The 23798-nt window shown below is 60.4% G+C and overlaps 3 protein-coding genes across 13 annotated transcripts in view; 2 read left to right on the top strand and 1 right to left on the bottom strand.

The window, feature by feature from the left end:
• Nucleotides 1-1522, top strand: part of DDA1 (DET1 and DDB1 associated 1) — an 87278-nt gene extending 85756 nt beyond the window's left edge. For both annotated transcript variants that reach the window (XM_077978312.1, XM_015123255.2), the window contains one exon: nt 777-1522. In XM_077978312.1, the coding sequence (XP_077834438.1) occupies nt 777-887 (111 nt within the window). In that variant the 3' untranslated portion in view covers nt 888-1522. The remainder of the gene's footprint in view (nt 1-776) is intronic.
• Nucleotides 1523-4403: 2881 nt separating this feature from the next.
• ANO8 (anoctamin 8) lies at nt 4404-15950 on the bottom strand. Of its 6 annotated transcripts, none has more exons than XR_013409204.1 (19): nt 15744-15950; nt 14870-14980; nt 14606-14738; nt 14285-14423; nt 14114-14210; nt 12459-12575; nt 12251-12378; nt 11991-12152; nt 11517-11669; nt 11287-11413; nt 11121-11176; nt 10922-10996; nt 10575-10706; nt 9320-10147; nt 8860-9051; nt 8609-8740; nt 8406-8516; nt 5221-6546; nt 4404-5052 (listed from the first exon to the last, which is right to left on the bottom strand). XR_013409204.1 is itself a non-coding variant. In XM_028839125.2 (19 exons), the coding sequence occupies exons 1-19, from the start codon at nt 15847-15849 to the stop codon at nt 4685-4687; spliced, it is 3837 nt and encodes a 1278-aa protein (XP_028694958.2). In that variant the 5' UTR covers nt 15850-15950; the 3' UTR covers nt 4404-4684. The 6 variants fall into 6 exon arrangements, 5 of the variants coding, with proteins under 5 accessions (XP_028694958.2, XP_077834379.1, XP_014978742.3 ...); XM_028839125.2 differs by having other exon boundaries at nt 5877-6546; XM_077978253.1 differs by lacking the exon at nt 14606-14738 and having other exon boundaries at nt 5877-6546.
• A 217-nt stretch (nt 15951-16167) lies between these two features.
• GTPBP3 (GTP binding protein 3, mitochondrial) lies at nt 16168-23795 on the top strand. Of its 5 annotated transcripts, none has more exons than XM_028839129.2 (9): nt 16168-16301; nt 19163-19410; nt 19522-19608; nt 19696-19898; nt 20111-20183; nt 20279-20422; nt 20584-20749; nt 22765-23043; nt 23230-23795. In XM_028839129.2, exons 1-9 carry the CDS (start codon nt 16183-16185, stop codon nt 23453-23455), a joined length of 1545 nt encoding a protein of 514 aa, XP_028694962.2. In that variant the 5' UTR covers nt 16168-16182; the 3' UTR covers nt 23456-23795. The 5 variants fall into 5 exon arrangements, with proteins under 5 accessions (XP_028694962.2, XP_077834422.1, XP_077834423.1 ...); XM_077978296.1 differs by lacking the exon at nt 16168-16301 and adding an exon at nt 17697-18640; XM_077978297.1 differs by lacking the exon at nt 16168-16301 and adding an exon at nt 17697-18640 and having other exon boundaries at nt 22828-23043; nt 23230-23791.
• Nucleotides 23796-23798: the final 3 nt, after the last annotated feature.

Consider the following 23798-nt stretch of genomic DNA (forward strand, 5'->3'; position numbering starts at 1 on the left):
CGCCCGGCCAAGTTTGCTTTTTTTACTTAACATTGAACAGTGGGTGGCTACCTACCCTGGGCAAAGTTGGAAGGTGGGGGGACTCTGTGGCAAAGTGACTGTTGCCGAAAATCCAAGCTGCTGGGCCCACCCCACCCCTTCTCCTGCTTCCAGGCCTTGGTTTCCACAGTGGGGAAGGAGACATGTGCTTCTCTCTTGCGTTGATGTGCAGCATCCCCAGTGGCTTCCAAAGGCCTTTATTCCCAGGCTGGGTGGATCGTTCCTCTGAGTGCTTGAGAAACCAGCCCTGTGTGTCATTGCACATGCTGGGGGTGACTCCTCCAGGTGCCCAGGAAACACCTGTCTATCACCGGCCGTAGGTCCAGGAAGTGCTCTGGGCAGGGCTTAGCTGGGCAGGGCTTAGCAGGGCAGGTCCTGGTGGTAGGAGGGACTGCCCAGCCAGGGACCCCAAGACCCCCCACCGTACTCCAGGCTTACCTCTGTGATGCTGTTGCAGGGGCCTGGGCTGGCATTAGGACTCTGGGAGCTTCACCCATGTGAAGACTCACAGTCTCCGGCTGGGCAACATAGTGAGACCCCCATGTCTACCAAAAGTAAAAATATTAAGCGTGGTGCTGTGTGCCTGTAGTCCTAGCTACTCCCAGAGGCTGAGCTGGGAGGATTGCTTGAGCCCAGAAGGTTGAGGCTACAGTGAGCAATGATCATACCACTGCACTCCAGCGAGAGCCTGTCCGAAAAAAATGACTCACAGCCCCTCTCTTTCCCCTGTCCCCCAGAACGCTGCCAAGAAGAGAGACCAGGAGCAAGTGGAGCTGGAAGGCGAGAGCTCCGCACCTCCCCGCAAGGTGGCGCGAACCGACAGCCCAGACATGCACGAGGACACTTAAGACTCTCAACCCCACAGGCGCCTCCTGCCAGGTCTGCTCCTCGGTCGCCCACCCGCCTGCCCGCCATGTGTAAGCACCCCGCCCGCCCGCTTCCCTGCCGGCCCATCCACACCCTGCGTCCACACCACTTCCAACCTCATAGGAGCCGATGTATTTATTTTCCTTGAGTTTTTATTTATGCTGTAACCTGTATCAAGCGTTGGTTAAAGGGGACATCAGACCCAGTAGTGTGATGTTGGTAGATGCTTTTTAAAAAAACACAACATTGTCCCCCGACCCCCGCCTTCCACCGGGCCAGTTCCCCGACTCCTGCCCCCAGTTCTCCAGAGAACCAGAGCGTGTCTGTGAGGGTCTCTAGTGGGGGCTTCACTGTGGCTGGGCAACAAGGGCGGGCCTGGGGCAGCCCACCCACCAGGACAGCCGAGTGGCCTTCTCCCCCCGACACCGGTCCAGGCCCTTGAGACTCGGTCTTGTCCCACGCTCTGCCTGGAACTCTCCCATGCCCAGACCTCACTCAGCGTGTGCGCACGTCGGGGAGAAGTCGGCCCTTGGGATCTTTCTCTTGAGTCATTTTATTTTTATCATGGACTAGTGCGCGCTCCGTGTCCACCCCAATAAAAGGGTCTTTCCTACTCGACCTCGCGTCTTTGCTCCACACACCTTGGCTGCAGAGGACGGAACCCCTGGGAGTCATCCCTGTTGTCACCAAGAGGAGTGAGAAGGGCCCCCACGCCGGGGGCTCCGGGACCGGCTGGATTCTCTCGTGGGCTTGCTGAGGCCACCATGTTCAAGGCCAAGACCTGCCTGGACCATCCCCTCTGCCTCTCCTGTCAAGGTGACCCCAAGGACAGGTCATTCCTGAGAGACGGTCCATGGTGCCAAGGATGGAGCAGGGTCAGCCCCCTGCCTGGGATACCGCCGAGCAGGGCAGTGCACCTGTCAGCCACCGCAGAGACGGCCAGCCTCACCTGGGGGCCTGGGGTCTCTGGCCTCTGCCACTCCCGTGAGGCATGGTGACAGCACAGATGGCATCTGGCCGGTCTTGCTGTCCCAGGTAGTGGCCTCACCCTTGCTGGGTCATAGAGGAGCTGTGCAGAAAGTCGGCACCTGGCAATTGGCATGTGCCATGGCAGCTCATGGGGACCCCTCCTCTGCCAGCTAGGCTGGGTTTGGGGCTGAACTTGGGTATGTAGGGGGTGTTCAGGCTCTTGGCAGAAGGTTTGTGGCCCTGACCATTAAGCCTGGGGCTGGGGGAACACCGCTTCTTCCCTTATCACCCCCACTGGCGGTGGGGGGGGTGTCTTAGTTTTGTTTTGTTTGTTTTTTTGAGTTGGGGTCTCGCACTGTTGCCCAGGCTGGAGTGCAGTGGTGTAATCACAGCTCACTGCATCCTCAACCTCAAGCATTCCTCCCACCTCAGCCTTCCAAGTAGCTGGGACCACAGGCACACACCACCATGCCTGGCTAATTTTTTTTTTTTTTAAGGTGGAGTCTCGCTGTGTCTCCCAGGCTAGAGTGCAGTGGCGAGATCTCAGCTCACTACAACCTCCGCCTCCCAGGTTCAAGCGATTCTCCTACCTCAGCCTCCCGAGTAGCTGGGATTACACACGTGCACCACTACACCCAGCTAAATTTTCTATTTTTAGTAGAGATGGCGTTTCACCATGTTGGCCAGGCTGGTCTCGAACTCCTGACCTCAGGTGCTTCGCCTGCCTCGGCCTCCCAAAGTGCTGGGACCGTGCCCCACTGCCTGGCTAATTTTTAAAAAATTTTTCATAGAGACAGGGTTTCGCCATGTTGCCCAGGCTGGTCTCAAACTCCTGGGCTCAAGAGGTTACAGACGTGAGCCACCGTGCCTGGCAGAGGTCTTGGTTTTGAAAGCTGAGTCTGAGGGCGTTGGGATGGTGTGGGGTTGGGCCACAGAGCTAGCAGAGACTCTGGGCTATGGAGGGTCCGCCTGCCCCAGATAGACCCTCGGGCCTGGGCAGCCCATCTCTCCCAAGGACGGACAGTGTCAGGGTGGGCTCCCATCCTACACAAGGAGTGGCTGACCCGGCCCAGGCACAGTACGGCCACCCAGCTGTGTCTCCCAGCTCTCGGAAGTGTCTGCACCACAGGGATGGTGCTGTAGGGTCCATGTGGTCACAGGGCAGGTGGTCAGGAAATACACAGTTGACCACGGTCAGTAGTGCCGGGTCAGTAGTGCCGGGTTGGGCTGAATGCCCTGGAGGCTCCCAGCCCAGCTGGGGAGTCCCAGTCCCCAGGGTTGGTGTGACCTGGGCAGGCCTGCGGTGTCCGTCTGTGAATGACTGAGATGGTGGGACTTCAGCTGCCAAAGCCAGGGGCCAGAGTGGGAGCAGGGGGCACCCCCGCCCTTCCCCTAGGCCTGTCTAGACCTCTCCGGCCCCCAGTTTCTGCTTTGAGTGGCTGGGGGCTCTCTTGCCTGTGCTGTCTGCCCATGGGTCTGCAGGGCTGCTGGGCAGGCACCTCCTTCCCCTCGCCTGCCTCAGCTCCCTCTGATGGGGTCTCAGGGCTGTGTCCCAGCTCGCCTCCCTGTGGCCTCCCCCTAGAACTCCTGGGTCTGTCAGGACATGCCCCACCTGGCACACACACCCTGTGTGACTCCCACTGCCTGTGGGAGGACGCCGGGCCCCTGAGCCAGCCTCTGCTTTCCCCTCCTGCCTTTGGGGTGCCCCGTACCGCACTGTTCCCCCAGACTGCCTTCCACTTTCTCTGCCTTTGCACAGGCTGTTCTCCTGCCTCCAGTGAACTCTGACTTCTCCATAGCCTCCTGAAGGGCCCTTTGCTCACACTGGCCCCAGCCAGGCCCTCTGACCCAGCCCTCCTGCATGGCCACGTTGGTCTCTGAGCCTTAAGCCTTTGGATGTGTACACATTTGTCCTCTTCTTCCTGACAAACCTGAGGGTCTGAGAGGCCACATTCCTGTTCCTGAGTCATACGACAGAGTCCCAGTGACTTGGGTCTGATGTCCGTCCCACAGTGGGACATCCCTGCTGCATCCCAATGCCACCCGTGTCCTGGGGATACCCAAATGTGCCATTCTCTCAGCATCGCAACTCGGGGACTGCAGGAGGCTCAGGTGCCAGGTGCCTTCCGATGTTCATGCCACAAGCTCTTCCCACTGTCTCTGGCTCCCCAGACAATGTTCCAGGAGGTGGGTGTGCCAGAAGGGGGCGTGTCTTGCAAACCACTCTGTCCTCATTGAGAAGGAGTCTTACTCAGGACTGGGGCCTGTGCACACATTGCCGCCTCTTTTCAGCACTTAGAGATTCCTTCCTTTGTCTAGTGGCTGAAGCCAGGGCTGAAGTTGGCCTCCAAATCTGGGCCGTCTCAGAGGCGGAGTTTTCCATCTGTGGCCGAGACCCAGTTTTTGGGAGGAGGCCCCCAAGGGTCAAGCCAGCCTGTACCAGGATGGGGGGAGGGGGTGCCCAATCCAGGCCCCAGCCACCCAGACTCCCCCACCCCCACTCCCTTTTCCACTGCTCTGACCTCGGGCACTGTTGAAATAGAGTTTTTATTGCATTTCTGCCGTTTTACAAAAATATGACAAAATAAATTAAAAACAAATAAATAATCGCCTATTGTGTGTGTGTGTGTGTGTGTGTTTTCTGTTGGTTTTATGGGTTTCCTTTCATTTGGAAAGGAAAACGGCAGATGGGGGGCGCCGGCCAATACTGGGGTCCGTTGGGGGCTGAAGGCGTCTTGTATTTTGGGGACCGGCCGCCCCTGTGAATGACTGATATTGCATATGAGAAGAGAAGGCAGGGCGGGCAGAGCTAATGCCAGCCGCTGGGCCAGCACACGGCCTGGGGGCTGGGGCTGGGGCTAGGGGAGGGCGCCGGGGTCTCGAGGGGCTCCGAGGTGGGCGGCAGCGGTGGTGGCGGGAGGCTGTAAAAGCTGGCATCCCCTGGCAGAGGCTGGGGGGCGGGTGGGGGCCCGGCCATGGCACAGGGCGGGCACTCGGCAGCAGCCAGGGCCTGGCGGGGGACGGCACCCTCACCCCCGCAGCCCCAGGGCCCGTCCCACTGCCAGCAGCCAGCGGGCGGTGTCGGGGGCCGGGGCAGCGGCATTGGCGGCGGCGGTGCGGGGCTCCGGCTGCGGCGGGTGCGGAGGGCAGGGGCGCCCACGGGGGCCAGCGCTGTCCCTGCGGAGGTGAGAGGGGCCGTTCCGGGGGGATGCCGCCCCCGCCGGACCCCGCCGGGCTGGCAACCCTGCCCACACTCCCTCCCGGGCTTCCAGGCACATAAAGGCCTTATTGCTTCTGATCAGAGACTGAGGTGGGGCGGCCCCCTGGGCGGCTTCCGATGCATACCCTGCCTCTGGGCACGGCCCCTCCAGGTCACAAGGGGAGGACAGTTTGAGGAAGTCCCTCTGGCTTCTGACCTATGGCCCTTGTGCTGCAGCTGCCACTTGTTGGGCTCCCTGGGGAGGGGGTTGCTAGAGCCCAGGCTGGGATTGGGGCAGGGGAGGTGGCGGGGGTGGGAGGGTAGGGGTGAGGCCTGCACCTCTGCTCAGCACATGTGGGAGCTCCCTGGGTGGGCAGCCAGCCCCAGCCCCACCTCCGAGGAAGTGCTTCCTGAACAGCTGGGCTGCAGGGTGTGGATTTGCATAGAGGCCTGGGGGGTCAAGTCCCCCCCAGAGTGAGCTGGAGCAGAAGGGTGGGCTGGATGGGAAGTGGGCCTCCCTCATCGCTCCTGGCAGGGGAGCATGGTGGGGGGTCCCTGGGTGCAGTCGGCTTTGGCATCCCTCCCTGGGGAGGGTCAGGCACGGGGCTCTAGGCTAACAAAGGCCCTGGAGATACGAAGCAGGCTTTAACTGAGAGGCTGCATGTACCACTGACCCAGGTCCCTGCCAGGACCCAAGACCGGGCCTCCTCTGTCCCCTTCAGCCCGTCTCCCCAGGCCTGGCCACCCTACCCTACCCCCAAAGCCAGCCCGGCGTCCCCACCCCCGAGTTAAAGCTTGTGACCTGAGCCTTCCTCTTCGGGCCGGGAGGCTTCCAGCTCCTCAGCCATGGCCTCGTCCACCGGCCCACTCCTCTGAACCCGGCTGCCGCCACTGCTGGGGGTCCCATCTGGTCGGGCCTGCCCGCCCGCCCCGTTGGACCCAGGCTCAGCCCGGGTGCCACCAAAGGGGAAGAGCTTGCCGGCGTGGAAGGCTTTGGGCGGCGAGTGGCTGCGCTCAGAGTCCCGCCGGGTCTCGGGTGACTTGAGGAACTTGAAGCTGAGAAAGGCGGGCAGGCGGGTGTCGCTGCCCGTGGGTGACTGGGCAGGGGGAGGCCGGGCGGTGGCTCCGGCCCCTGCAGTGGCCAGTGAGGATGTGGCCCCCGATGAGAGGAATTTGCCCTGCAGTGGGATGATCTGCTTCAACTTCATGACGTTGTTGGGTGCCAGCAGGGACCCTGGGCGCTTGGGCCGCTCAGGCCCATGGCCACCCGCAGTGCTGCCCTTGGCCTTGGCAGAGGCCTTCTCGGAGGAGGTGGCGGGGTCCAGCCCAGAGCCCTCAGCCCTCGCCTCCTCCCGACCACCAGAATCATGATCCCGCCGGGCATGGTGCTCTGCATGGCGCTGTCGCTCCTCCTCCTCCCGTCGCCTGCGCTGCTGCTGCTGGTAGCGATGCTGGGCCTGGCGCTCGTGTCTCTGCAGGTAGAGCCAAGCCATTACACGACTAAGAAGAAAGGGTGTTAGCAGGTGCCAGCCAAGGCTGGTGCATGCCAGGGCTCTCTGCAAAAGTCGGGGAGACTTAAATGCTTATTAGTTTCCAACTGTATCCCTGCACCCACAATGGGGGCTTCCTGCAGAAGTGGGAGAGATCCAATCATTTATTGGGTGCCAATTGCATTCCCAGGTACATGATGGGCCTCTCTGTGGAAGTCAGGGAGGCTTAAATGCTTATTGGGGCCAGGCGCAGTGGCTCACGCCTGTAATCCCAGCACTTTGGGAGGCCGAGGTGGGCAGATCACTTGAGGCCAGGAGTTCGAGACCAGCCTGGCCAACATGGCAAAACCCCGTCTCTACCAAAAATATAAAAATTAACAGCGTGGTTGTGCATGCCTGTAATCCCAGCTATTTATGAGGCTGAGGCAGGGGAATCGCTTGAACCCAGGAGACAGAGGTTGCAGTGAACTGAGATCATGCCATTGCACTCCAGCCTGGGGACAAAGTGAGACTCTGTCTCAAAAAAAGAAAAAAAAACAAAGCTTATTGGGTGCCAACTGCATCTCCGGGCCCACACTGAGATTCTCTGGGGAACTGGAGATTCCGAGGCTTATTGGGTGCAACTGAATGACTCCCTGGACCCATGCCGGTACTTTCTGGGAATTGAAAAGAAAACAAACATTCACTGGCCATCAACTCTGTCCCCGGCTGTGTGCCAGACAGTGTCTTAGGAATTGGTAAAGTGGAAACCAATCTTGAGCCTCAACTGATCCCCTGCTTCCCAGAGAACAGGCAAGAGACAGAACCGTGGCTGCAGGCTGGGCGCAGTGGCTCACGCCTATAATCCCAGCACTTTGGGAGGTGGGCAGATTGCGTGAGGTCAGGAATTGGAGACCAGCCTGACCAACATGGTGAAACCCCATCTCTATTAAAAATACAAAAATTAGCTGGGCGTGGTGGCGCGTGTCTGTAATCCCAGCTATTTGGGAGGCACGAGAATTGCATGAGAATTGCTTGAACCTGGGAGGTGGAGGTTGTGGTGAGCCGAGATTGTGCCACTATACTCCAGCCTGGATGACAGAGTGAAAGAGATTCTGTCTCAAAAAAACAAAAAAAAAAGACCGTGGCTGCAGCAGACTATACCCAGGTAGCCACGCGAGGCTCTGTCAATGTAAACTTAAAGGCATTCATGTTCAATAAAATAAAAATTCAGTTTCTTGGTCGCAGCAGTCCCACTTCAGTGTGCTCACTCATCACCTGTAGCTAAAGGCTGCAGGGACAGTGCAGACACAGGACATTGTCATCCTCGAGGAATGTTCCCTGTGCAGGCACTGGGGAGCTCCTTGGCCCATGCTATAGCTTTCTGAGGAATGCCGAAGAAGCTGGGCTTCTAGGAAGCCTCCGCTGTGTCCCTGGTCCCCTAACAGGGTGCAATGGGGCAAGCTGGTGGATGACTGAAGGTTCTGAAGGGCCAGCCTGGTGCTGGATGCCACCAGGATTCCAGAAGTGACTGGAGCCGTTGTGAGCACTAGTTATTATTGCTTATTATTACTCTTTTTAGAGACAGGGTCGTGCTCCATTACCTAGGCTGGAGTACAGTGGCACTATCATGGCTCCCTGCGCCTCAAACTCCTGGGCTCAAGCAATCCTCCCACCTTGGTCTCTCAAAGCACTGGGATTATAGGAGTGAGCCACTGCACCCAGCCAGGGAGCACTAATTATTACACCCAGCTCTGTGCAGTCTCTGCATTTGCTCTCACGCTAAGGAATTGGTCACCAAGATCAGAGATCCACCAGTAGCCCCACAAGTGAGAAAACCGAGCCCAGCCTGGCCCCCCTACCTTAAAGGCCTCGCGGCGCTGGTACTCCAGCTTGGCCATTTCCTCGGCCACCCAGCCCGGGATATCAGGGATGGCCACGTGGATGAGGTACTTGAGGAGCAGAGCGAAGTGCTGCAGGGGTGGTAGAGAGGAGGCTGCAGGCTGCAGACGCTGGGGCCGCCCTCCCACCTCCCAGCTGCCCCTGCCCCTGTCGCCGGCCCCACCTCGAGCACCACCACGGACACGATGGCTGCCTCCGGGCTCAGCCACGGGAAGAGGCGCTGCAGCTGCCCGCACTGGCCGATCAAGTAGCAGTTGACCACAATCGCTAGGACACCCATGGCCTCCATCACCTTCTGCAGGGTGGCAGGAGGGCTCAGGCGGGGTCCAGTCGGCCTCCCCAGACCCCAGGCTCCTCCCAGCTGCACCTGGGCTCCATCTGGGCCTCAGCTCGGAGCTCTTGGCTTCCCCCCACCTGCCACTGGCCGATGCTCTCCACGCGCTGGCCGAAGGGCCGCTGCAGCCCGGTGCACAGCTTGAAGGCGTCGCTGCGGATCTCAATGAGGTTGTTGACCAGGGCGCACAGCGCCGCCAGGGGGAAGGCGGATGAGAAGAGCACTACGTAGCCGAACTGCACGAACATCTCCTGGTAGTCCTGGAACGTGTCCTGAGAGTGGGCGGGCCTCAGACCTGGAAGCCTCTTCCCTCAGACAATCTTCCTCCCATTGAGCCCGCCTCCCTCAGATTAGCCCACATGGACCCAGGGCCTGTCCCCATCCTCGGCCAGTCCAGAGGCTTCCTCTATCTGGCTAGGCCTTCCTCTCCTGTAGCATCTCAGCATCAAGGGCCCTGTTATCACCACTCCCTCCCACCCCAACTGCCTTCACCCTCGGACGGTGTGTCCTGCCCCCTGCGAGGCCCCGCCCCCTCCTCACCTCGTACTTCTTCATACAGCTCTCCAGCTCCGCCTGGGTGAGCTGGGGCGAGTGTTCTTCCTCGGGCGGGTCAATCCAAGACGACCGGTTCTGCCGTCTCTGCCTACGGGTCGAATCGCTGTTGGAGCCGGGCTCCGGGTCCGGGCCCCCGTCGGGCCCCTGGTCTCGGCCCTCGCCCCCGGCCCGGCGGAGCAGGATGGCCGGGGGCTCCCGTTCAGGGCTGCCGGGAGCCCCCTCCGCCTCGTCGTCCTCCTCAGCCAGAGTGAACACTCCCGGCTCTAGCCCCTTCTCCACCATGGTGGGGCTCCCCTCCTCCAGGAGGGCCTCCGGGCTTGGGCCGGGCCGCCGCCGCCCCGCGCCGCGCTCAGCGAAGCTGACCTTCTTCAGCCGGAGCCCGCAGTCCAGGAGGCCCCCTTCCTCGCCCTCCTCCTCGTCCTCCTCTTCCTCCTCGTCCTCCTCCTCGTCGTCGTCCTCCTCGTCCTCCTCCTTGCTCCCTGGAGGCCCGTCCCCCTCCTCCCCACCTTCCCCCGCCCGCCGCCGCTCCACCGGCGGCGCCGCCTCCTCCTCCTCCTCTGGCGCCCCGCAGCCCCCGCTGAGGCACCTGCGACCCCCGCCCCCGCTGCCGCCGCCCCCGCCCTCATCTGCCTGGGGTTCTAGGCGGCGGGGCGCAGGGCGCCGGAGGCTCAGGAGGCCAAGCAGGGCTCGGGCCAGTTCCCAGACGGCCCGCAGGCCGAGCTCGCCGCGGCCCAGGCGCCGGTACAGGTGCGGCTGCAGGACCTCGCGCACGTTCTGGAGGAACTGGCGGGTGATCAGCAGCGTGGCCAGCATCTGGGGGCAGGAAGGGGAAGGAGAGAGGCGCGTGGGGGGCAAGCGGGGCGCCGGGATCGGGGGACTCACCCTCCCTGGGCGCCCCGCCGGAGCACCGTGCCCAGACACACGCCGAATCCGGTTCCTAACTCCGTTGCTTTGGACGCGCCTGGACGCGAGGCCCCCAGCGCTCAGCCACAAACTACAGCTTGGCAGGCGCAGCGCTCCTCACCGACCTCCCGGGCAGGCCCAGCGCGTCTCCACCCCACCGCAGGCTCGACCGGTGCACCGGGCCGTGTGCGTCCCCAGCCGCCTGCACCTGCTTGCTGGCCTCCCCGCCACCCCAGATTCCCTCCGCGCATGCGCCCTCAGCTCGGCGCGCCAGGCCCCCAGCACAGCCACGCTGCCCACCCCGGCGAGGCCCCACGGGCTCGCCACCTGCCCGTACTTTGGCCCGGGCCGCGAGCAGGAGGCCCCGGAGGGAGAGGAGGAGCAGGCGGAACCGCAGGGCCGCGAGCGGGACCAGCACCGCCCGCAGCTGCCGCTCGAGGCTCTGGGACAGGGACAGGACGAGCAGGAGCTGTGAAGGGACCGACGGACAGATGGACGGACAGATGGGGGGACGACAGGCAGAGAGAGGACGCACAGACGACGGACAACGGACGCACAGACAGGAGAGAAGGATGGAGGAGGGGAGGGAGGGGCTGGAGAGCCCTTGGACCCCTTGTGCCAGGTCTGGCCCCTCGCTGGCCGCCATGGGGGCAGGGGGGACTGCCGCTGGGGTGGGGGTCTCACCTCTTTCAAGCGCTCCATGTCCTTGAGGTAGAAACCGATGTAGAAGAGGCTCAGGTATGAGTTGACAAACTGGAACTGCAAGAAGGAGGCAGGCTGTGGTCACCCTGCACCCCCACCCCACTCCTTGGAGCCTTCCTTGCGCCCGCATACAGACCCCACAGCTTCCCTGCTGTCCCCCTGCCCGATGATGGTGACTCACCAGGACAACTTTGATGATGAGGTGCTTCTCATAGGCGCTCTCCAGCCGGTAATTTTCTAGGGGCCGAGGGGAAGAGTGAGCGGGCAGCCGCAGTACCCCCAAGGGTGGCAAGGATCCCAAGGGGCAGTGGAGACCTTCCTCCCCGAGACCCCCTGGCAGGGCGTACCCATGTCATTGAGCCAGATGGCTAGCTTCTTGTAGCCCTCGGCACTCACACTAACAATTAGGGCCAGCATGACCTTAGGCAGGAATCGGGCGAGACGGGGCAACCCCTTCACGCTCAGCACCAGCTCCTGCGGGAGAAGGGGATTCTGGGCTCATCCTGGCTGCAGGGCTCAGCCCAAGGTGGAGCTGGGCACCAAGGATAGGGTCGGTGGGGGTAGGGGGGAGGGTCACCTGCAGCTGGAAGCAGCCAAGCATGAGCAAGAAGACACAGACGAGGCACGCCAGGCACAGGGGGAGGCTCACAAGCAGCTGGAAGAGCAGCCGCTTCCAGGGCGGGTAGTAGAACTCCTCGGCCCGCGTGATGGGGCTGATGCGTCGCACGCCCTGATGGTGGGCAAGGGCCGGGCCCAGCATGAGATTAGAGGGGCCACCTCTGCCTCACGCACCCCTCCCTATCCTTGGAACTCAATTTCCCTCCATCATGTGGAGGTGACCCTCTCAGTCACCCACCTAGGGCACTGTTCCCAGTCCCTCAAATCCAACTTCCACCCCTCCCCCTGGGGAGCACACAGAGCCCACCTGGGTTTGGCATTTGCTGTTTGATGGAAAAACGCTATTCACAGCTCTCTGCCTTTGCTCCTGCAGTGCCCCCCACCATTTACCTTTGCCCTGTCTCCAAGACCCTGGACTCAGCCCCCAACTGACCCTGAACTGGGGGCGTGGCTCCTCCACAGCTTCCCCAGGTGAGTCCAGCGTCCCCCACTTGTATGCCAGCTCAGCCCCTCTCCGCTTCCATTCCTCTAGGAACAGCGTCGACCAGATCACGTTGAAGAGGGCAAAGACTACGCAGGAAACATCCCGGCTTGTCTGTGAGTGGCAGAGAAGAGTTGAGTCATTGTTTGTGCCAGTCCAGAAAGGAGGGCGCCTCTGAATCCCCCAGACCTTGCCGGGTCCCTACCCAGTACCTGATCAGTCTCTGTGAATGTATACAGGACAGACCCGAAGACGGCTGGGTATACCATAGCCGACGTGTAGAAGCCCAGCCAGGCGAAGTACATGGCAATTTTCACACCAAAGTAATCACAGATGTCATCTGCCAGGGGACAAGTGGGTCTCAGTCACCCCCTGTCTGTCTGCTGGGACTCCCCTCCCACCCCCCAGCCCAGGCAGCACCTAGAGGCTGGTTTTCACACACGGCCTGCACCCATGACTTCATAAGGCGGTTCAGAATACGCTGCTCATGGACAGGGAACACTTGCTGGATGATCCCACGTGCTGCCAGCTCGGGGACTGTGGAAGGAGGAGCACAGGTGATCCCTGCACCTCTACCTGTGCCTAGCCTGGCTAGCCCCCTTTTGTCTGAAACCCAAGTCACAGTTTTTTTGCCTGCTCTTAAACCTCTAGAGCTCTTTCCAGGGGAAGAGTTCTAGATGGATAGAAGATCTGATTCTCCTTCAGAAATTGTAGGTGTAGGGGCAGGCAGGGAGGATGCAAAGGAACCCGGAGAGTGAGGAACCACGTTTTTTGTTTTGTTTTGTTTTGTTTTGTTTTGTTTTGAGACAGAGTCGCGCTCTGTCACCGAGGCTGGAGTGCAGTGGCGCGATCTCCGCTCACTGCAACCTCTGCCTCCCGCATTCAAGTGATACTCGTGCCTCAGCCTCCCGAGTAGCTGGGATTACAGACACCCACTACCACGCCCGGCTAATTTTTGTATTTTAGTAGAGACGGGGTTTCACCACGTTGGTCAGGCTGGTCTCAAATTCCTGACCTCAAGTGATCCACCCGCCTCGGCCTCTCAAAGTGCTGGGATTACAGGTGTGAGCCACCGCACCCGGCTTTTTTTTTTTTGAGACCGGTCTCGCTGTGTCACCAGGCTGGAGTGCAGTGGTGCCATCTCGGCTCACTGCAACCTCTGCCTCCCAGGTTTAAGCGATTCTCCTGCGTCAGTCTCCCGAGTAGCTGGGGCTACAGGAGCACACCACAAACCTCGGCTAATTTTTGTATTTTTAATACAGACGGGGGTTTCACCATATTGGCCAGCATGGTCTGGATTTCCTGACCTCGTGATACGCCCGCCTCAGCCTCCCAACGTGCTGGGATTACAGGCGTCAGCCACCGCGCTCGGTCTTATCTTTTTCTTTATTTATGTATTTATTTGCTTATTTTGAAACAGGGTCTCGCTCTGTCACCCAGGCTGGGCAGAGTGCAGTGGCGCTACCATGGCTCACTGCTAACTCGAACTCCTGGGCTCAAGTGAGGCTACCGCCTCGACCTCCCAAAGTACTGGGAGCCACTGCGCCTGTTCCCATGTTTTAAATAAAGCTGTTTGTGAACCCGAACGTCTGAGGAATGGTAAAAAGTTGCTGTTGGAAGGTGAACTTGGGTGGCTAGTTTCCTGGAGGGGAGTCCAACGCCCAGAGTCATACCACTCTGTAGGTGGAGTGCTGTCCATGGTCCCTGCCTCCACTTTATCCCAGACCCAGAAAGGGCCTCTCCTGGACCCCAGTCCCAGAAATAAGTCCCATTCTTTGACTAAAGCCACGCCCCCTCAGCTCCTTGGTTTCCCAACTCTTTGCCAACCCCTAACTGGTTGGACATAAGCCCCGCCCTCCTGCCATGATAAGCTGTCCTCTCAGAGCTCCACCCAACTCAGGAGATAAGCGCCACCCTTTTGCTAAGGCCACGCCCCTTCAACTTATTGGGTACATCATTCTTTGCCAACCCGTGACTGGTTGGACTAGGCCCCGCCCTCCTGCTCCGATAAGCTGTCTTTGAAGAGCTCCACCCAACTCTCTGCCTGTGATTGGTGTTGGCCCCGCCCTGCTCACTGATTGGCTGGTCCTCCAGGAAGCGCACGTTGTGGAGCGCCTCTCCCTGCTTGGCACGCAAATTCTGCAGCCAGAAGCGGATGATGCTCTGGCGTTCCTGCGAGGAAGAGGGCGTGAGCTCAGGGAACTCATAGGCACAGGATGCATGCGGGGGCCCAGAGCCGGCCTCACCTGGGAAGTGAAGAAGCGCAGCTCGCTCTCCACATTCTCATAGATAAAGTCCTCCTCGCAGGAGAAGCCGCGGGTGCCCCCGCCAAACTCGGCCTTCACTGCCTTGCGCAGACCCAGCTCGTCGGCCCCTCGGAGTAGGCTGTGAACAAGGCGGAGGAGGTAGGCTCATAGGGAGGCCCAGGCCCACCATCCTGGAGCTGAGGATGGTGCACCTGGAAGCCTTTGGGACAAACGCAGGGCAGCTGGATAGCATGGTTGGCACTTGGTAGAGCGGGGAGCCAGGTGGCAGGCTCAGCGAGAGGCCAGGGACAGGGGACTCGCCTCTCATACGTGGCGGTGACAAAGAAGGCGTAGGCACGCGTGTGGCGGTGGTGGCGGACTTGCACGATGAGCTCGGGGATGCCCACGCGGATGTGGTTCAGCAGCCATAGCAGCGTGTGGTCATCGGTCGTGTCTGCCAAGGGGCACAGGGACCGATGGCTCTTGCCACGAGGGGGCCCAAGGCCTCCTACATATTCCCGCTCTGGGAAGCCGAGCTCAGGAGAGCCGCATCTGGGCACTGGGCGGGCGGGCAGGCATGGGTACCTGGGAAGGTCATCAGCACGTCGCAGTTCTCTGTAGGCACTGTCTTCATCCACGCCTTGTGGGATACAAGGTAGCGACCCGCTTGCAGGAGCCGCTTCCCGAAAAGCTTATCTGGGGGGCAGCGTAGCAGGCCCAGGTCAGGCCACTCTAGGTTCCGAACCCAGCCTCCAGTCTTGGCCCCTCCGGCCCCCGCCAGGGCTCCTCACCACTCCACCTGGCATTCAAGGCCCCAGGAGCTCTGGGCTTGGCTTATTTTCCTCCCTCCACGTCCTTGCACCAGCCAGCCTTCCTCCAGAAATGCCCATCCCCCCAGATCCTCCCTTACAAATCTTACTCATTCTTGAGGCCCAGCTCCGCCTCCAAAACCACAATCGATGGGGCGCTCACTAGCAGCCTTGAGCGCTTCACCACATTATGACAGCGCCGTCCTTGCAGCAGCCCCAGGAACTGGGTGCGGTTCTTACCCCCATTTCACAGGTGAGGAAACTGAGGCCCAGAGCGTTTAAGTCACGCGCCCAAGGTCACACAGTCGAGCTGGGATTTGAACCCAGGACCGTATGATTCTGTATTCTTCGCGGAGAGGCTCTCTCAAGCGCATCCCTGGCCCGCCGCGATCCCGCAGACCGGGCGTAGCAGGGCTCAGCCCAAGCCTGGGGCTCTCGGAGGGGCGTGTCCTGGTCTCCGCGCTGAGACCCCAGCCCAAAGCACCGTCCCAGCCCCGCCCGCCGGGCCGCAACCGCAGTGCCGGGAGGAGCCGGCCCCTAGTCCAGACACCACACCAGGTTACGTTTGACCCCGATCCTCCTCCCCGTGCAGTTGACGCGGGCTCCCCAGGCACCTGCAACCCAGTCTGGTCCAGCCGCCGCACACATACCCAGAACTCCGGACGCCGGGGCTGCAGGCTCGCCCTCCGGCGGGGGCCTCTTGCCACGCTCGCCCTCCAGGGACGTGCCCCCGGCGCCGGAGGCGGCCTCGGCCATGGCGAGGACAGGTCAGGTCAGGGGCTACGGAAGGCCCGGGCGCCGGGGGGCCGCGGGCTCATGGGGCCGGTGCCGCCGCCGAGCGCGCGGGAGGAGGAGACAAAGGCCGCGCCCGCCCGCGCCGGCCGCCGTCCTCGCTCGCCCGAGCGCTGCTTCTCGTCCCCGCCCGAGCCGAACCTCGATTCTCCTTCCCGGCCTGGTGCACGTCACTCTCGGGTTCTCAGCTGAGTTCGCCCGCCTAGCTCTTTGGTTCGCGTCTCCGCCCGTGTTGTTTTCTGGGTTTCCTTCTCGCCCGCCCACCTCGCTCTCTGCTGCTGGTCCCCGCCCGCACTGATGGTGCATTCTCCAACTTGTCCCCACCCACGCTTTCTTCTGGTCCCCGCCTCGGAGCCTCAGTTTCCCCATTTGCAAACTCCAGACCCTGGAGACCCGGTTTGGAATGTGAGATGGGCGTAATTTGACTAAGGAGGGACGTGGGAGGGGCGGGCCTGGTTGGGGAAGATTCCTGATGACAATAATTTCAACCACCCTAGTAGAGCTGTGATAGATAATTACAGCAAGACCTGCTTAGGAACTTTAGCACCATTTAGCTGCCCAGAACACTCCTCATACACTCTTCGTCCGGTTAACACCGACTCCCTTCAGGATGTAACCTCGGAGAGGATCCCATAGAGTTGTCAAGTTTAGCGAATAAAAATACAGTCCGCCTAGTTAAACGTAAATTTCAGAGAAAAGAATAAATGTGCCGGGCGCGATGGCTGACGCCTGTACTCCCAGCACTTTGGGAGGCCGAGGCGGGTGGATCACGAGGTCAGGAGATCGAGACCATCCTGGCTAACACGGTGAAACCCCGTCTCGGCCGGGCGCGGTGGCTCAAGCCTGTAATCCCAGCACTTTGGGAGGCCGAGACGGGCGGATCACGAGGTCAGGAGTTCGAGACCATCCTGGCTAACACGGTGAAACCCCGTCTCTACTAAAAAATACAAAAAAACTAGCCGGGCGAGGTGGTGGGCGCCTGTAGTCCCGGCTACTCGGGAGGCTGAGGCAGGAGAATGGCGTAAAAACCCGGGAGGCGGAGCTTGCAGTGAGCTGAGATCCGGCCACTGCACTCCACCTGGGCGACATAGCGAGACTCTGTCTCAAAAAAAAAAAAAAAAAAAAGAAACCCCGTCTCTACTAAAAATACAAAAAATTAGCCGGGTGTGGTGGCGGGTGCCTGTAGTCCCAGCTACTCGGGAGGCTGAGGCAGGAGAATGGCGTGAACCCGGGAGGCGGAGCTTGCAGTGAGTCGAGAACTCACCACTGCCCTCCAACCTGGGCGATAGAGCGAGACTCCGTCCCCCATCCCCCCAAAAAAATGTTAGCGGGGCGGGGTGCACCTGTAATCCCAGCTACTCGGGAGGCTGAGGCAGGAGAATTGCTTCAACCTGGGAGACGGAGGTTGCAGTGAGTCGAGATCGTGCCACTATACTCCAGCCTGGGCGACAGAGCGAGACTCCGTCTCAAAACAAAAAACAAAAAACAAAAACAAACAAACAAACAAAAACAAAAAACAAAGCTTGGGCAACATAGTGAGATCCCCGTGTCTGCCAAAAAAAACCCAAAAAACAAAAAACAAACAAACAAACAAAAAAAACACACTTAAAAAATTAGTCGGGCGTGGTGGCTTGCTCCTGTCGTCCCAGCTACTCAGGAGGCTGAGGCGGGCGGATTCCTCGAGCCCAAAATTTGGAGGTTGCAAGAGCAGCGATCGCGCCACTGCACTCCAGCCTGGGCGACAGAGTGAGACCTTGTCTCAAAAATAAAATAAAATAAAATAATAAAGTAAGTAAAAATATTGAGCAGGGTGAGGTAAGGGGGTATTAGAACTCTATTCTGTCCGACAGATTTTTCTTAACACGCAAGTGCGCCGCCCGCCCGCTCTGATCCAGAACCAGAGAATCGGCCGTGCGAAGGCGCTCCCGGAGACCCCGCCCAGCCAGTGCCTGGAATTCCACCATCAGCGCTTTATTCTGAGGTTCAGTGCTGTCCTGGGTTAACCTGAAAGCAATCTCCGATGCTCCCCTTTCTGGCTTTCGGGGAGGCAGAGACTGACCGGACACTTGTCTCTGCAGGTGCAGACCTGGGCCAAAGAGAGAGAGAGAGAGAGCCAAGGAAGTCCACAGTGGAGAGAGGGCTGTGCTGAGGGTTCCAGCAAGACTTCCCGGAGAAGGGGATCTTGGAGCTAGGCCTTGAGAATGAGTTTGTCAAATGAGGAAGGGCATCCGAAGCCAAGGGAACGGCAGGAGGGAACGCTAGGGAGGGGAGAGAATCTCGAGAGTTCCGGTAAAAGCAAGTAGGACTCTTTCCAGAAGTTTGGGCAAGATTTTCCCTGGGCCAGGGCGTGGGTTCTCCAGTACTAATCCCTCCCGGTCACTGAGATGCTCTGCGTTTCCAGTCTGAACCTGAACGTAAAGAGGTGTAGTCCCTCCTTTCTTGAACTGAAAAAGTGAGCGCACATCGGTCCTTGCCACGCCTAAGGCTGCGGAGTGATCAGATGGAAAATGCGGAACTCAAAACCTCCCCTCGCTGTAATTTGCACTGCCCTGTGCCAAGCTCGCTCTGTCCTTTCTTCCATTCCTTATTCCTATTGTCAGTCTCGCTGCGCTAGGACCCTAAAAATTCGGTCTCATGTTGCCCGGGGAACAACATTTCGCTACACCCACCTCCATAGAGCCCCCGCCTCCCTCTCTACCTTGCACCAGCCAATGGAAGCGAAGATCTTCAGATGGTGGGCGGGACGTATCCTAAGGTACCCAATGATGATCGAGAATAGTTGAGCACTTTACTAGCCACGCCACGGAGTGGACGGGGCCTCCTGCCCAGACTTGAAGCCACACAGGCAGGTCTGGCAGGGAGGTCTCAGGTTGTAAATCCATGTGGCGGGGGCTTTGGACCCTGGCGGCCCAAGCGGCACGTGGGCCTCGCAGGTGGGGCTACAAGGGAAGGGGTGTGACAGCTTGGGGTGCTACTTGGACCTCAGACCCACTCCCAGGGTTTTAGTGGCCCAATTCCCTGCGGCAGAGCAATCATTCGCGTTCTTCCGTACCTAAATCGTCCATTCGCCTTGCCGCAGAGCCCACATCTGGGTCTCCTTCTGGCCTCACAGTCCCTAATCCGGTCACCCTTCGGCCTTCAGAACATCCAATTTATGCATCCCCCAGCCGCAGAACCCCCCGCAACTGGGGCATCTCGCGATCATCAAGCCCTTGGTTTACTTGACACTGAGACTGAGTCTCCCAGATGCGCTGATTCGCCTCCCCTCCGGTTCCAGACTGTGCACGCGCCGGAGCAGCGGCGCAGCAGCCCCCGGCTCCGGCGCCACCATCTTCGCGCTAAGCTCTGGCCAAGGCCGCTGCGGCATCGCGGTGATCCGGACCAGCGGCCCCTCCAGCGGCCACGCCCTCCGGATTCTCACGGCAGCCCGAGACCTGCCCCCTGCTCGCCACGCCAGCCTGCGCCTCCTCAGCGACCCCCGCTCCGGGGAGCCTCTGGACCGCGCACTGGTCCTCTGGTTCCCAGGTGAGGGTCCCCAGATTCCGAGCCTCCTGTAGGCCCCATGACTCAGTTTCCCCCTTCTAAGAGTTTGCACTGGCTGTGCTGTCCTCCTGACTCAGCTCTCTGCCACATTAGGTCCCCGGAGTTTCACCGGTGAGGACTGCGTGGAGTTCCACGTGCACGGAGGCCCGGCAGTGGTGAGCGGCGTCCTGCAGGCCTTGGGTGAGTTGCAGCCTTGGGTGAGATGCTTGGTCCTCCCGATGGGCCTGGGTGGGGACCAGGGGGCGTCAGACTGGGACCTTCCTGCAGGCAGCGTGCCAGGGCTTCGACCTGCGGAGGCAGGCGAGTTCACCAGGCGGGCGTTTGCCAATGGGAAGCTGAACCTGACCGAAGTGGAGGGGCTGGCGGACCTTATCCACGCAGAAACCGAGGCGCAGCGGCGGCAGGCCCTCAGGCAGCTGGACGGGGAGCTGGGCCACCTCTGCCGTGGCTGGGCCGAGACCCTCACCAAAGCAAGTTCCCCATTTGTCCATTCTCTCTCTCAGAGACCCCATCTGTGCAACCCTTGCATGAGACCCCCCCTCAATCCCTCATCCATTCCCTGCGTGAAATCTTCCGGCCTATGAGCCGCCAATCTGGCCCCTGAAGTCGGGCTGGATAAATTGGGTGTGGGAAGGTGGGTTTCTGGGTGCACACACCACCTCTGGTCTCCCTGTCCCGCCAGGCTTTGGCCCACGTGGAGGCCTATATCGATTTTGGCGAGGATGACAACCTGGAGGAGGGGGTCCTGGAGCAAGGTGGGTCTACCTAGTGGTGGGGGAGGAAGACACCTGTATCAGCCCTCAAAGGCTCCCCTCACTGTCTCTCTTTGCCTGCCTTCTCTCACCCACAGCGGACATTGAAGTACGGGCACTGGAGGTGGCCCTGGGTGCACATCTACGAGATGCCAGGCGCGGGCAGAGACTCCGCTCAGGGGCACACGTAGTGGTCACTGGACCCCCCAATGCCGGCAAGAGCAGCCTAGTGAACCTGCTCAGTGAGTGGGAGGGGGAGGGGGCGGGGCCTAGTGCCAGGGGCGGGGTCAGGAGCTGGGTAATTGAATTGTTCTGGTCTAAAGCGCCCTCCAGACACGGGGTAGAACGTGGGGAAGAAGCTCCCTTGTCTCCACCCTCTCCTCTTCTTTTGACCCTCCCCCAGGTCGGAAACCTGTGTCCATCGTGTCCCCAGAGCCAGGGACCACCCGTGACGTCCTGGAGACCCCCGTCGACCTGGCCGGATTTCCTGTGCTGCTGAGCGACACGGCTGGGTTGCGGGAGGGCGTGGGGCCGGTGGAGCAGGAGGGCGTTCGGCGCGCCCGGGAGAGGTGGGCGGACAGGGTGGTGATGGGAGGGGAACGCAGGGCCCTTTCTCTGCCTTTTCTCCCTGCTGCGTTTATTTTTCATTCTTCCTGAATCTCAGAGAACCTGCTATGCCCTTTCAAACAGTGATCTCAGTGATTTGGTTCTTTTTTTTTTTTTTTTTTTTTTTCCGAGACCGAGTCTTGCTCTGTTGCCCAGGCTGGAGTGGAGTGGCGCGATCCCAGCTCACTGCAAGCTCCGTCTTCCGGGTTCAAGCAATTCTCTAGCCTCCCAAGTAGCTGGGATTACAGGCAGGAGCGACCACGCCCAGCTGTTTTTTTGTATTTTTAGTAGAGATGGGATTTCACTATGTTGGCCAAGTTGGTCTCTAACTCCTGAGCTTCAGGTGACTCACCTGCCTTGGCCTCCCAAAGTGTTGGGATTACAGGCATAAGCCACCGCACCTGGCCTGTTTTTGTTGTTGTTGTTGTTGTTGTTGTTTGAGACGGAATTTCGCTCTTGTTGCCCAGGCTGGAGTGTGCAGTGGTACGAGCTCGGCTCACTGCAACCTCCGCCTCCCGGATTCAAGCGATTCTTCTGCCTCGGCCTCCCGAGTAGCTGGGATTAGAGGCGCCCACCACAATGCCAGGCTAATTTTTTTTTTTTTTTTTTTTTGAGACGGAGTCTCGCTCTGTCGCCCAGGCTGGAGTGCAGTGGCCGGATCTCAGCTCACAGCAAGCTCCGCCTCCCGGGTTCACGCCATTCTCCTGCCTCAGCCTCCCGAGTAGCTGGGACTACAGGCGCCGCCACCTCGCCCGGCTAGTTTTTTGTATTTTTTTTAGTAGAGACGGGGTTTCGCCATGTTAGCCAGGATGGTCTCGATCTCCTGACCTCGTGATCCACCCGTCTCGGCCTCCCAAAGTGCTGGGATTACAGGTTTGAGCCACCGCGCCCGGCCCCCAGGCTAATTTTTTGTATATTTAGTAGAGACGGGGTTTCACCATGTTGGCCAGGCTGGTCTCGAACTCCTGACCTCAGGTGACCCACCTGCCTTGGCCTCTCAAAGTGCTGGGATTACAGGCGTTAGCCACTGTGCCCGGGCAGTAATTTGGTTCTGATTAAATCCTGCCCCCGGCCCTGCGGACATGTTTCTCATCCCTAAGCGCTCCACCCAGCCCTCACGTTCTGCCCCGCCCCGTCGTGCTCTGTCCCGCCCTGGCGCTCCGCTCTGCCCCTCGTGGTCTACCCCATCCCCTGTGCTCTGACCACCCCCTACATTCTGCCGCGCCCCTCGTGCTCCACCTCGTCCCCTGTGGTGTGTCTGGCCCTTCTTGCTCTGCCCCGCCACTCATGGTCGCCCCACTCCAGTGCTATACCCGGCCCCTTTTGCTCAGCCCCAACCCCTCTGCTGTGCCCTGCCCCTCTTGCTCTGCTCTTCCCTCTGCACTGTGCTCCGCCTCTCTTGCTCTGCCCCGCCCCCTGTGCTGTGCCCCGCCCCTCCTGCCCTGCCCCACCCCCTGCAGTGTACCCAGCCCCTCCCGCTCTGCCCTGCCCCCTGCACTGTGTCCCGCTCTTCTTGCTCTGCCCCGCCCCCTGTACTGTGCCCTGCCCTACATGCTCTGCCTGGCCCCCTGCACTGTGTCCCACCCTTCTTGCTCTGCCCTTACCCCCTGTGCTGTGCCCCACCCCTCCTGCACCGTGCCCCGCTCCTCTTGCTTTGCCCTGCCCCCTGCACTGTGTCCCACCCCTCCTGCTCTGTCCCAGCCCTTGCTCTACCCCGCCCCCTGCACCGTGTCCTGCTCCTCTTGCTCTGCCCTGCCCCTTGCACTGTGCCCCGCCTCTCTTGCTCTGTCCCACCCTCTGTGCTCGGCTTGGACCCCCAACACTCTGCCAGTCCCCTGGTACTCTACTCCTACCCTCCCCACCTCAAGCTTTACCGCTCCCTCCGTGCTCTGCCTGGCCCTTCTCACTGTCCCTCTCTACCCAGTGCCTTCTTCAGTTGCTCAACTGGGCTCCCGCTCAGTTGACCTTGCTCCCCCAGGCTGGAGCAGGCGGACCTCATTCTGGCCCTGCTGGACGCCTCTGACCTGGCCTCTCCCTCCAGTTGCAACTTCCTGGCCACCGTCGTAGCCTCTGTGGGAGCCCAGAGCCCCAGTGACAGCAGCCAGCGCCTCCTCCTGGTGCTGAACAAGTCGGACCTGCTGTCCCCAGAGGGCCCAGGTCCGCGTCCTGACCTGCCCCCGCACCTGTTGCTGTCCTGTCTGACGGGAGAGGGTCTGGACGGCCTCCTGGAGGCGCTGAGGAAGGAGCTAGCTGCAGTGTGAGCCCCCCCTCCCACTCCCAGCCTCCCCTGATCCACAGTTCAAGTGTGAGCTGGCCCACTGGCTTTGGGCGCGTGCCTGTCCCTCAACTTCAATTTCTGTACCTACAAAATGGGTGCAACCATTTCCCCTTCAAGGGATGGTTGTAAAAGGTTAGGAGGGACCATGTCTCTTGTCTCTTCCAGGTGTGGGGACCCGTCCACCGGTTCCCCGCTCCTGACCCGCGCAAGGCACCAGCACCACCTCCAGGGTTGCCTGGATGCCCTCAGTCACTACAAGCCGTCAAAAGACCTGGCCCTGGCGGCAGAGGCGCTGCGGGTGGCCCGGGGTCACCTGACCCGGCTCACAGGTGGAGGGGGTACCGAGGAGATCCTGGACATCATTTTCCGGGACTTCTGCGTGGGCAAGTGACGGGATCCAGGGAAGTCGCACCCAAGTTGCGCGGAGACCCAGGAGACCCGGGGGATCTGGAAACAGTTTAGCCCAATCGGGATTCTCTTTCACCTGGGAAAGAACTTGATTCTCAAACAATGAAGCAACACAGCTGAGAGGTAGTGAGCTCCCTGCAGGGGCTCCCTGGAGATTCAGGCCCTGGAATGGGGCTGAATGGAGGTCCCGTTGGACCCTGGATGCTGGGGCATCCGTGTTGGGATGGAGACCAGGAGGATCTCCGGATATTTGTTTCATGGTTTTCAATTTGTTTTGCAAATACCAAAGGAATGTAAAAAAAAAAAAAAACTCAGGTGCTGAAGTG

The sequence above is a fragment of the Macaca mulatta genome, chromosome 19 (assembly GCF_049350105.2).
Source record: "Macaca mulatta isolate MMU2019108-1 chromosome 19, T2T-MMU8v2.0, whole genome shotgun sequence".
NCBI lineage: Eukaryota > Metazoa > Chordata > Mammalia > Primates > Cercopithecidae > Macaca > Macaca mulatta.

Bases quoted from the DNA above. Each gene is read 5' to 3' on its own strand.
- ANO8 (XM_028839125.2), bottom strand. From the start codon at position 15,849: ATGGCCGAGGCCGCCTCCGGCGCCGGGGGCACGTCCCTGGAGGGCGAG. The intron at 10,148-10,574 runs GTACGGGCAGGT...TCCTGCCCCCAG, and splicing joins TGCTCGCGGCCCGGGCCAAA to ATGCTGGCCACGCTGCTGAT. The intron at 8,741-8,859 runs GTGGGGGGAAGC...GCCACCCTGCAG, and splicing joins AGAGCATCGGCCAGTGGCAG to AAGGTGATGGAGGCCATGGG.
- GTPBP3 (XM_077978296.1), top strand. From the start codon at position 18,393: ATGCGGAACTCAAAACCTCCCCTCGCTGTAATTTGCACTGCCCTGTGC. The intron at 19,609-19,695 runs GTGAGTTGCAGC...ACCTTCCTGCAG, and splicing joins CGGCGTCCTGCAGGCCTTGG to GCAGCGTGCCAGGGCTTCGA. The intron at 20,750-22,764 runs GTGGGCGGACAG...TTGCTCCCCCAG, and splicing joins GTTCGGCGCGCCCGGGAGAG to GCTGGAGCAGGCGGACCTCA.